Source organism: Ciconia boyciana, chromosome 4 (assembly GCF_034638445.1).
Source record: "Ciconia boyciana chromosome 4, ASM3463844v1, whole genome shotgun sequence".
NCBI lineage: Eukaryota > Metazoa > Chordata > Aves > Ciconiiformes > Ciconiidae > Ciconia > Ciconia boyciana.
The window spans coordinates 16,407,049-16,419,698 of NC_132937.1; the positions used below are offsets into that span (position 1 = coordinate 16,407,049).

The window sequence follows — 12,650 nt, forward strand, 5'->3', positions numbered from 1 at the left end:
ACTGCTTTTGCAAACATTTATTTCTTACCATGAAATGCTCCCCTCCTAACTCCACATCATGTGATGGCAAGTCACAATGATGTTACAACATCTTGAAGACCAGATAGATCTTTAAGAAGCTTGTCACTGTCTGCTTCTGATGAGTTACTGGGGTCAGATATTTTATTGACTATTAACTAAGATTCAGATTGAATCAGTTGAACTCAACTAAGATTCAGATTGAATCTTAGTTGAGTTTTCTTGTTCCCTTGCTCTGAAGGGGGATTTGATCATCTCTGATTTCTCAAAATGCGTTTCCCATTTATGGTTGTATTCCAGTATTTCTGAATTGTTGGAGTAGGGAAGAGAAACACAGGGTGTTAGGATGAACTTTCCAAACCCTGCTTTTGCTAAGAGCTTTGTGTGAGTAAATCTAGCACAGTCTGATTCAGTCCATTGCTTCTGGAGGACTCTTCCAGAGAGGCTGGGTAATCTTCAAGAAGTCCCATTTCACATCTGCCAGTTTTCTCCCACTTGCAGCATCTTCTGTTTTCTATTTCCTCTGAGGCATTACATGATGCTGTGTCAAGATGTCACTACCAGCCTTTGATCAGCATTGTATTCCAGCTTAGGAAAATTACTGGAGTTCACAGTTCGTGTGCTTTGACCTGAACATATTTGCTTATCAGAAGCTTCTCAAGCTTCAAAAGATACCTGTTTGTACATTGTATGAGTCAGCCTCAGGAATTCCCTCCTAGCCTCCAGCAACGTGTTAAACTGATGCACTGTCACTTGCTTTTTACCTCCCAGAATGCTCCTGTCACACCTTGACCTAAATCTCAAACTTTCTCAGCCTTATGTTCCAGTGCATGAGCAACTTGAGAAATACTTGATGTACCAGTGTCACATTCTTGTTAATGTAGTCTAATTTGGGTTAGTTCTTGGATCCTTAAAATCTTTAGGTTGTGTTGGCCATCAACACAATTCCAGTATTTGTTCATTCTATAACATGTAGAAATTTGGTGCTTCTCAGTGTCCAGCAGGTGCCCTTTTGTACTGCAGGTGTATACGAACCCGTGAGAGGAGGATGGCAGTAGCTGAGGCTAGACTCTGCTGCTTGTAGACAAGAGAGACTTTTCCATCTGCATACTTGCACTGCCTGTGTGAGTTGTGGACACTGTAGGCTGCTGTACTGTTCAGGGTGGTATTTATGAGAATAAGCACTTGAGCAGTGCTTATAATGGAAAATTGAGGGACCCAGCTTCTGTCCCTGGTTCTACTGTGAACTTAAATTATTTTTTTTTAATAATTTTTTTAATGCCTTTTTTAAACCTCTATGAAATGACTTTACCTTGTAGGGTCTCCATTTCTTTCTAGCTGTCTTCACATGTTTACATGTCAAATTTTAATGTCTCACTGACTTTCGTGCTTGGTTAGAGCTGCTGCAGCAGTCTGAGTACTGTTATGTGAATGCTAGAGATGACATACGTGTGTTGGCTTGCTGCTTGAATGAGGAGCAGCTTTTCAGCCAGACTCCCAGTGGTCATCTATTTCTGTGGGGTTTCTGCTCTGTCTCCTTCAAATTTTGGAATCTGAGCTTCCTTCCAATATTGAGTATTGTGAATATTAATTTAAAACAGCAAAGAAGGTGGAGCTTAGACTGGTGTCTTTAAATCTTCAGGAATCGCCACTCATAAATCTTCTCGGACAGACCAGCTCCCTTCCTTGGCAGCTTGTGGGCATTTCATCTTATCAAAGCATAATCAGCTACTGCAACAGTCACTACCCTCCCTCTGTTATCCTTGCTAAGGATGCTGCAGCTGAACTGATAGTGAAGCTCCTGAAAATCTCAGCAGGCTTTGGTGCATCTTCAGATAGTCACATCCACCTTGTAAGTTGAACTGGTTTTGCACTGTCTCTGAGCTGTTCTTGTCATTTGCAATGTTCTTCTTTTTTATATTATGTATGGAGTGTGGAAAGAATTCTAGGCATGATTTTTTTCTAATTGATTTTAATTTTGATTAACAGGATGCAACACTGAAGTGCTGAGCATACATTCGCCAGGTGGTTCAATTTCTCAGCACCTTAGAACAAAATGGAAAGATTACTCTTGCAGTTTTGGAACAAGAAATGTCCAAGTTGCTAGATGATGTAGTCATCTTTAATCTTCCAAGTTTGTGTTAAAGAAGTGGCAAATAACTTTAAAGCTGTCAAGATCCTTTATTGTACTGCATGAATTGTTGAACATCTGTGACTATGTAATTACTTGCATTACTATAATGTCTCCCTTATGGGCAGCAGGGCATGTTGCTTTAGTAATGTATATATAGGTGGTATATTAGCACAAAACAAAATTATGAACGTTACCCCGTAGAGCTGTCGAGTGACAGAACCAACAGAAAAAACAGGGGTTATGTTGTGAGTAAAACTGACCGATATACAGGAGCTTGAGGGATTCTTTTCTTTGTCTAGTTTTTAAATCTTTTTTAATTTTTATTTGGCATTTGCATCTTTCTTAAAAGGAAGTATGACACAAATACACTCTCTTGGTCCTGAGGAATTGGGTTCTAAGAAAGGGTTCTAAACTGTTGTGCAATTGGGAAAACTGACTATACTGAAGGAGGGGAATTATATTGATGTACGCTAGTAGTACGGCGTATCCACACCCACAGCATTTTTTGATCTCAGTTTTAGTACTAGTACCATCCTGAGCTTCCTCTGTCAAACTAAAACTTCAGGTGAAATCAGTTGTCTCACTACACTACACAGAAATACTTGTCAGGAGTCGTGTCTCTTCCTGTCCATGACTCACACAGGCGTGCTAGCAAGAGTAACAGAGTGTCTGAAAATCTGAGAGAGTGGTAACTGTCTCTCAGTACTTGTATTGCTACTTGGGGAAACTGTAGGACAGCCCCATAGTCAGTAAAACTGTGTGACTTGAAGAGAAGTCAAGGCTTGCCTCTTGCTGCTGACACTCCTTGTAGTGGAGACATTTTGGAGGAGACAGGAGCTCCAGTATAAGAGGGGCAGCTCTGTTTCATGAACCCCTGTATGCACGCTTGTGTATGCTAAAGGGCTGAAAGAGAGAATGTTCCGTGTTCCTCAGCCAGGCTGTAGAGTGCAGGAGGATCACTGATGCAGAGCAGCAGGAAAGTGGTGGTGTGTATCAGATTTAGCTTCTCTGTGAGGTTTGGAAGGGGCTGGTGGAGGTTTTCGGAAGAGCCTCTGGGGCAGCACCTTCTGTTGACAACAGCTGGAGAGGAGAAAGCTGGGCTTCTTGCATGGGCGCTGCACCAGGACTTGTGCCAGGGGATCTGGTGGGCCCTGGTGTCAGGTGTCTGGTGGTGGTCCTGCTCGGTGGTCTGCAGCCAGTGAAGTGGGACTTGGCTGTAAAACTAGTTGTGACCTTAGGTAAGTCAGTTAACCTCCTGGCATTGTCTTTCTTGTTTGGGCTGTGATAAGATGTTTACCTTACTGGAGAGCTGTGCTGTGTCGGATGACTTTTGGGGCATGCTTTTTTTTTTTTTTTTTCTCCTTAGTAGGTAGATGATACAAACAGAATATCTTAGTTTGGAAGGGACCTCTGGAGGCCTGTAGTCCAACCTCCTCCTCAAACCAGGGCTAGCTTCAAAGTTAAATCAGGTTGTTCAGGGCCTTGTCTGATGAGCTTCCAAATATCTGCAAGTGTGGAAGTCTCAACCTCTTTGGGCGATGTTTTTCCAGTGATTAATCCCTCTTTGTGCACAACTTTTTCTTCATAACCAGTTGAAATTTTTCCTTCTACAATGTCTGATGTTGCTTGTTATATTCTGTTATATATAACAGAATATAACTGTTATATATAACATACCGATGGCTTTTTTCCCATCAGTATGTGCAGAGGTCTACTCTGTAGTTAGACTTGTAAGAGCCAAGCACAGGAAACGTTTGTACTTCGAGGGTACTGTTACAGGTGGCCCATGATAACATGTTCAGGTAATGCCAAGAGATGGTTTCAAAAAAATATTCTGGGGCTGAACACTGGGATTAGCAAGAAATCTAGAATCCCAGAAGTGCATGAGGGGATTGCAACATTTCAGCACTTATCTCGGTCATATTTCAAATTGAATCATCTAAAATCTTGGTCGTTTCACTCTAAGCTGTGCTTTAAACTGCTTTGAACTTTTCTTGGAGACCGTAACCATGCTTTATCATTCAATTTCTTTGCACTGTAGTCATGGTAAAAGATCCTAGGTGAAAGATGGGCTCCTGTGTACTCTGCTGTACAGTCCCATCAACTGTGTCTCTGTTTAATGAATGATGAACTATCTCATCAAGGGAAGGGCTTGTGAGGAACGGGTGTCTCACTGCAGTTTCGTAAGTACAGACAAGGAATTGAGGTGTGTACTGAGCAAGAGGCTTTTCCCAGTATCTACAGAAAGTGTTCAGTGGTGAAGTTGAATTTGGGTTCTAGTGTCTATTTACTGAAATGGTTCTCTTATTTCTGACTTTCAGATACGGATCTGCAAACACGTCATATGGCCCTCAGCAGTCTCTTTACAGAAACGCTGATGATGATGAACAATTCTAGCGTCACGACAGCTGAGTCACTACGAGGGAGCTTGCGGAAGTGGATTGACAGCAAAGTGCACGGCTTGCTAGCAATGCCCCTTCTCACAGCAGCGTGCCAGAGCCTGGCCTCTGTGCGACACATGGCAGAGACGACAGAAGCCTGTATCACTGCTTACTTCAATGAAGGTAGGCGCCTGTGTTCTTCTGCTGCTTGTCTCAAAAAACTTTGATCAGTCTTGGATGACCGGTAAATACAAACTGTCTGGAATCCTTATAGCTTTACGCTGCCCAGTACTGGAACTGGATTTTAATCTGGTTTCCGTAATCAGAGCTCCTTTCTTTGTATCTGGTGGCTTCCAACTGTCACACATATATGTGCTGTAGTAACTAGGTGTAGAAGGGTTAGGCCATTGTGGTTTGGATTTTCCAACTGCTCTAATTGTGTATTCTCTTAAGAACTATACCTGTCTCTGAAAACCGATTTGCTCTGTGTAACGGTTGCCATTTTTCCAGCTAAAGGGAGGCTTTACTTTTTTAAAAAAAATAATCATCCCAAGGGAATAAACCAGGCATTTGTCCCCTCCTCTAGTATTCTGTAGGCTTATTTAAGAAAAAAATACTCTTGATTGGTAAAACTCTGAAATTCTGTGGTGTGGGCTTTTTTTTTACATTCTGTGTGATCAGATTTCAGTACACATGAAGGAAATATTTAAAATTACATTTCTAAAATTTTCAAAATTAAGCCCGACTGAATCCTGGGAAAATACCTTGCCTTGACCTCAAGGAAGTGCCTTGAGGTGCCACCTCCATCATATCCTATGATAGTGGGAGTTGTTCTTTTCTCTCCATCAGAGTTGCATGACAAACTGATTACCTGGAAAACAGCTAAACCAGCCCAAATTCCGTAACTTATAGGAACGCGGTGAAGTAGTTATAGTTCTTAGGTTTTACCAAGTGCTGCTTTCTCACATGCTCTTTGTTCTGTCCTTTTGTTTTCTTTATAGATTGTCCTCACCACCAGGATTTAGGCTGGGGCCCTGTCCTTGCCTCCCTCCAAGTTCCTGAGCTAACCATGGAAGAATTCCTGCAGGAGTGTCTGTCTTTAGGAAGCTACTTGACCCTGTATGTCTACCTGCTGCAATGCCTAAACACTGACCAAACTCTTACCAATGAAATGAAGATCCTGCTAACCATCAGCAAATGGCTGGAGCAAGTGTACCCAAGGTACGAAACTCAAGGCTTCTGAATATGCCTTGACTTTTAAATAAGGCTATAGTTCTATAGCCAGTATAATTAGGTGGCCAGGTTAACTAGGCTATTTTCACCGGGCTGCTGGATGAAATGGCCAGTCCTTCTATATCCACTATTACAGAGTCTGCTGAATCCTTGTGCCAACACTAATAGTTGTTGTGATTAAATAGAAGAGGGAATTTTATTTACTTGAACACTTCTGGAGCAGTTTTGGTCTTTTTTCAGTCAGAGAAGCTTGATTTCAATGGCAGCCTGGATTTATGCTCAGTTAAAATTACTTTAAGCAAACCCTAAATCACTGTGGGTTCCACTTTCTAGCATGTCCACTAGGTGGGATGAGTTATGTGCTAAATATTCAGTCTGACACTGAGACACCTGGTGTTCAAAGCTGCTCAGTGGGGACTGTCAGCAGCTCTGAACCAAATCTGAACCCAGTGAATCTGGTGGGGTGCCCAGAGTTAGTGGCCTCCTACTGCTGTAAAACAACTCACTAGACAACAGGGTTCGGGTGGGAAAGGATGGATAGCTTTGGGGTTAAAATGATAATACTTTGTATTTAAAGTATGTAACAACTGTATTTACAGTTGCCACTGAAATTGGCAGAATTTAGCAAATGTGGTGAATATTTTTCCATATTAATGTTGATAATGTTCATATTTGCTGTGAAAGAACATTTTGTGAAAATGCACATTCCCACTGTTTCTTGAAATTCAAAAAATACTTCCACTTTTGTAGGTACCATAGTAATGTGATTGCTAAAGTGTGAAGGAGACAGCAAAGCCACCATACACAGTAAATTAAACCTTGCTCTAAACATCAAAGCTGAGGGTGCCTGGGATAGGAAATGACTGGGCGGAGTAATGTGAGGATAGTCTGATGCAGGAAACTCGTGCTGATGCTTTATGTGGAAAATCTGAGCTTGTTAACTTAAACTGCAAACTGTTTGGGGAAAGACTAAAAATATCATAGGGGGAACTTCACTTTGTGCTTTGCTCAACAAAAAACTTCAATGTTTCCATTTCTAGAAGACCATATTAAAAGTCTAAATTGTTGTGGAAACAACAGCTAGTGCTTCCTGAAGTCTTTTATTTGTAAGTAAAGAAAAAAAAAGAGTAGAGATACAGCTTCATTCCTTTTATACCAAGTCTTAAAGAAGTTTAAATCCACTTAATGGCTCCATTATAATTTATTCTCAGTTGTTTGTAAAGCTTATAAGGAAGTATTGTTCTTTTTCCTCCTACAGGCCCTTAAGACCTGCTAGCTGATGTCTGCATCAAATCCATAACAATAGCAGTTACAGCAGTATAATAACTGGTGGGGTAGTGTGGTTATGCTATCCTCATATAGTAAGATTAGCTGTCACTAACCATCTGAATTCTTCATAGGCCTAATGGGGAGAGATACAAACTTCTTAATGTATGCATCTGACTTCTTTTTTTAATTTATATTTTGTTTTATTTTATTCTTTAAATTTTACCTAAAGCTCAGCAAAGGAAGAGGCAAAGCTGTTTCTTTGGTGGCATAAAGCCATGCAGTTATCCTTGATTCAGATGGAGCAGGATGACACCATTCTGATCGAATCTGTCATTCGGACACTGCTGTCAATCCAGGGCAGGCAGAGTCAGCTGGCTGAGGAGAGACTGAGTTCTGGAATACTTGGTGCTATTGGGCTAGGCAGGAGGTCTCCTTTGTCACCCAGGTAAGGGCTGAAGGTGAGGTAAATTAATTTGAGTGATCATGTTAAAAAAGCTGCAGCCTGGATCCAGGCTGCTCAGTGCAATGCCAAAAGATGTTCTGAATCCATGCTGTCCCCAGATCTATAAATCTGTTTGGGCCCATCGCAGAAAAAAATGTAGTGAGTGTTTTAATCTGGTTAAGAATATGAACTTCTGCAAAGTTTGTGCTGGAAAAGGAAAGAAAATGCAGTTCTGATTCTAGCTTAATGTCTATCTCCAGCGAAGTTTGTAGGGAGACTGTTTGTTAGAGGAAAATACTTTCACCTGGTCTGTAGAAGACTGTTCCAGTTGACCTCACAAGAATTTTGCATGATCACATGCATGTTGCCTTTTCCATCTTAACCTTGAGGTGTTGGAAATGTTCAGAGAAGCTCAAAGAAGTATGTGCTTGCTTGTTATTCACTTTACCTTCTAAAGAGAGACACCAAGTTTGGTTGTTAGGTATTAAAATCAAGTTCACTGTGGAAAGAATGCTGAGAAAAAAATACGTAAATGTTTGTGGAACACCAATTCCACACCGTACCCAAACATAACTATGTTTATAAAGACTACGTGGGATGCAATCCTGTTAAAATTGTTCTGAAATCTTAGTCTTGTTCAACTCGTCCCTTGATTTGTCTGATGTGGATGTTTCAAAGGCTGCAGCTAAGCGTGGCATCAAGGCTGCAGCTAAGCATGGAACAGATGTAACATTTCATATGTATGGTATTATCTTATCCTCTAGTATGTATGATATACTACTATGTATATATTAAAGTGATTTATTTTTTTCTAATGCATTGAAAAAGGTCCTGTAAAGCCTTTACTGTGTTCCTCATGCAAGAGGTATCTCTTGGGATAGAACTTCTAGTTTATCTGCTGTTGAAGACTTGCAAATTTGATCCCACCTTCTCTCTGTCTGTGCTTTTCCCTATGCAAGGTTTCGGGTAGTTGCCCGCAGTTTGTCTGCCTTCCTCTTGGTGCAGATTCCTGCAGAGAGTCAAGTCCGCCTGAAAGCGGGGTCAGAGCCAAAGCTGTCGCAGAAGGCCCAGCAGGTAGTGTGTGCCAGTTGCTGGTTTCTTGACATGCCCTCTTTGTGTGCTTGCTCAGTTTGTGAACTGAGGCTTATGAGAGTCACTGCAAGCCTTGCTTCAAGCTAAATCTTATTCTCAACTTGTTGATTTTATTTGGCACTGAATGCCCTCAATCTTTTTTTGCTACTGCTCTACATCTGGCTCTAAATTCTGAATTTCAGAAGTAGCTTGTTGCTCTCATTTGTCTTCTCAGGGAAGGGTGTGTATCACAAACTTGTGTACTGTTTTGCTATATATCAAAATACCATCTTGTAGTTTGCCAGAGACAAGGCAGGTGCAGCATAGGCAAGGCGATGTGAGTTTGCTGAACTCTGGTAGCAGGGTTGTGTGTCTGAGCCCTAACCTAAAGTGATCCTAGGTTGAATGCAAGTAAAACTTTATACAGCCTTCTGTAGAAACTGATGCCTTCATTATGAATAATCTTATACACTGAAAAGGTGCAGATGAACTTACATCTGTAAACCCTGAGTTCAGAAACTTTGGAACATAACAGGTAGAAGGAGTTTAAAACAAACAGGAAAAACAATGCTGCAGTGATTGCCCTGCTTTTCAGTGATAAAGCAGGACTACATTCATACTAACATTTTTTTATGTGACATCAGGGCTTAAAAGCCCTATGACAAATAAACATTCCTTCTTCAGTATGTGCACTGACCATGTTATTGTTTCAGTAAGTGCATGAGAAGAGGAAGGAGGAGTTGCTTAGAAACCAAAGCAAAGCAACTTAATTGTTATAACTTGTTTGTCTTCTCTAAGAAGTGGATGAAACTTGTTAAACATACTTCCAGCATTTGCCCTGGTTGGTACTGCCAGCATAGGCTCTTTTACATATAATTTCTAACTTGACATTGTCTCTATAATATTATTAATGGGAGCAAAATAATACTTTTATGAAAGTCAAAGATGCTCATAAGAACAACCTGAAATGAATAGTTAAGTGTGTTGCAGTTTGTAGTTTGGTGTAATTTCCTTGAAACCATGTCTTGAATTCATGAAGTAAATATTTGACAATATTTGGGTTACCTAATCCTAGTAAGCCTTGATAGAGCAGTTGTGTTGACCTTGGGGAGAGAACAGCTTGAAAAATCATGAGTTGACTTGAAACGCTGTTATGTGGTTGTATTTTACAAATGTTTTGTTCTGAATACTCTGGGTTCTCTAGCAGATAATCTTCTAGTGGAACTGTGCATATGGTGGCTCGTGAACTGGTTTGTAATGGACTGAAGTACACACAGCTAACAGAATTTTCCCTTGTATCTACAGGCACTGAACGCTCTTGAATCTATGGCATCAAATAAACAATACATGGATTATCAGGAGCAGCTCTCCCAGGCTTCTCAGTTCATCAAGCATCCAGAACATTGTCTTCGAGATGGCAATAATCTCTTGGCTCTCCTTATTAACACTCTGTACCCAGAAGTGCATTATTTGGACAGCATACGATAGCAGCACTGAGCTCGCAGAATCATCCAATGTTGCTTACTCTGGTTTACATTTAATGTTGTTATTGCACAAGGAATTTTTACCTTTCAGAGTTCCACTTTAAGTCAGAAATGTGAATGGGAACCGCACCCTAGCAAGTTTTCTCCTCTAAAGTTTTCTCTCTTTTTCTTTTGACTTGTAGGCCTGTGGAATTGCTCAGTTTTTGTTGACTGAAAACACTTTAATATCTTCCTGTGTATGGTGCACATCTGAGAGGAGGATACCTGAGGGTAAATCTACAAATCGTTAGACAGCAAAGGTCATCCTGTAGCATCTTAAGTTTTTGCTTTGTGCCTTTTTTGTTTTCCAGTGAGTCATCACTCAGGCCAGTTCAAAGTGAGTGGAGGATTGTGGGTAAAAGAGGTTTTGACTTTCTTAACCACGATACCTCTAAATCTTACGTGAGTGTGTGTTTGGAGACTTGTGAAGTCACTGTATTTGGAAAGATAGTATTTTAAATTTTGACCTTTTTTTTGCTGTCCCACAGAAATCTGTCGCTGAAAGACATGTCTACAATATTCTCCCACTTCTGTAAATACAAACTAAAGTTTGAACTAAAGAACTTTGGTTTTTCCTTTTTTCTAAATATTAGTGAGTCTGCATCTGTATTGCTTGATTAAATGCAAGTCACTTCTAGCCAAGGTCTTTTTAAGTCAGGTGACTTGGATCCAGAGATGGATTTTCTGGCTTCCCAGTGTCTGGGAGGGGAACAGTCAGTTATGTTCATGCTAGATAGGATTCCTTAATTCTGGAAGTCTGGTTGTTTAGGAATTACTGGTTTAACAAATGGACACCCACCACTTAAGTTTTCTTTCTAGCTAGGCATGGCACAACAGGATTTTAGATGACGCTGAAAAGATATTTATCTTGTATTAAATTTGGTGATCACTTGTTAAAATTCTATTGCCAAAGCATGAACCATGAGCCTGTAAACCTATTGTTTCAACTGAACGATCACAGGTTTTGTTGCCTTGTCTGATCATAAGATGCACCTTTGTTTAAGGAAAGCAGAAGGCGAGCTTCCCCAGTTGCTTGTCGAACGTTGCCCCTTTTATCATTGATCCATTTGAGGTGGCCCAAGGTCCTGCAGTCCCAGTCTGTACACCTCTGTGAAGGAATAATGATCCCTTCTTCTCTTTCTCCATTAATTGTGCCTTTTTGTTTAGAACATGGTTACACGTTAAAACATTAGTTCTGGTCACTAGGGGAAGGAAACGTGCTACCTACTGTCTGGTCAATAATGCGTTGAAGTGTTGCTCTTAACTGTGGTTCCGGTGCTGGAGAACAAATCACCTTTTTCTTTTTGACAGGTTCTACTATCTATGCCAGCTGGGCCATTAGATCACCTTCATCTTAATGTGGTCTTAGAGTTCTTTGCTCTATCTGCGAGCCTATAAATATATATACATACATATATACACACATACCTACATCCCTCTGTATATTAACCAGATAACGATGCAGCATGTTTTTTAACAGACTCTTTTGGAAAATTCACGTCTGGAAGAATACATTCTGCTGCTTTTTTTTCCCCCCCAAAGACTTAAAAGCACTGGTTTTATTAGATTCAATGTTATTGATCAGTTGCATAAAAATGTGAAAAAGTCTGAAAAATGTGTTTGACAAGCACTTTTAAAATGAGGTATTGTTTCAGCTGCTGAGTTTTTACAAATGTTGTATTTATAACATGCTATGTCTGCAAAGACCATGCAAAATAAAAATGAAAAATCAAGTAATTTGTGACAAATGCCATGATATTTTCAAGTTGCTGGAAGAATCCACATCAGGTAATAAATAATTGTTCTTGGAGATGAAAGTATGATGGGGGAATGCCACGTAGCTGCTCAGTTGATGGAGATTTGGCAACTCTTGTCTTTGACATCCTGGATTTAACATGTATGGGATACAACAGCCTATTCTTGTGCCCAGAACCCAAGAGAAAGCTCATCTATGTAATGGCAGAAATAACATTTCTCTGTCCTGGCAAAATTCCCCAAACCTCTGTGATACCGTGACCGCAGGATGATGCACTGGTTCAGGTCTTTCAGCACTCACAACTGACCCAGACTGTGGAATTTGGTATTTATCCCAAATGAGGGGAAGGCTGGTGGTGTGGAGGGAAGTAGGGGAAAACTATGCCTCCAGTGCTGGTGGTACAACATTCTTGCTGAGGGCTTCGCTGGTGGGCAGGGCCGGACCAGGCTGGGATCACTGCTGTCAGCAAACACCATTGACACCATCATCATGATGTCCGTTTGTCTTGACCACTGAAACAGCTTCTTTAATAACTAATGTAATAGAAATTATGCTGTTGACTTTTTTCCCATTTCTTGATCTAATAATTGTGATGAAAATGATTTATCATGGTTAAAGTACTCTCTGAATAATACTATGGTAGGTCCTAAGAAATAGGAAGAATTCACAGTGAGCTGCTATTTTTGATGTACACATTGCCCACAAACCATTCTGCTGGCTTCTCGGAGAGTGGTGAAAGTCTGAACCTGTGCTTTCTTCAAATACAGGGGAGCGGTTTTATGAAATAACAGATCCACTGGCAGTTCTCCGTCACCAATGTGCA

General features: G+C 40.6%; 1 protein-coding gene across 1 annotated transcript in view; it reads left to right on the top strand.

Moving 5' to 3' along the window:
- The window catches only part of EPG5 (ectopic P-granules 5 autophagy tethering factor), a 58,464-nt gene extending 46,651 nt beyond the window's left edge, over positions 1-11,813 (top strand). The window contains 7 exon segments of the mRNA XM_072859641.1: positions 1,661-1,870; positions 2,008-2,152; positions 4,474-4,716; positions 5,535-5,754; positions 7,265-7,480; positions 8,437-8,551; positions 9,854-11,813. Coding sequence (XP_072715742.1) covers positions 1,661-1,870; positions 2,008-2,152; positions 4,474-4,716; positions 5,535-5,754; positions 7,265-7,480; positions 8,437-8,551; positions 9,854-10,036 — 1,332 coding nt within the window. The 3' untranslated portion in view covers positions 10,037-11,813.
- Positions 11,814-12,650: the final 837 nt, after the last annotated feature.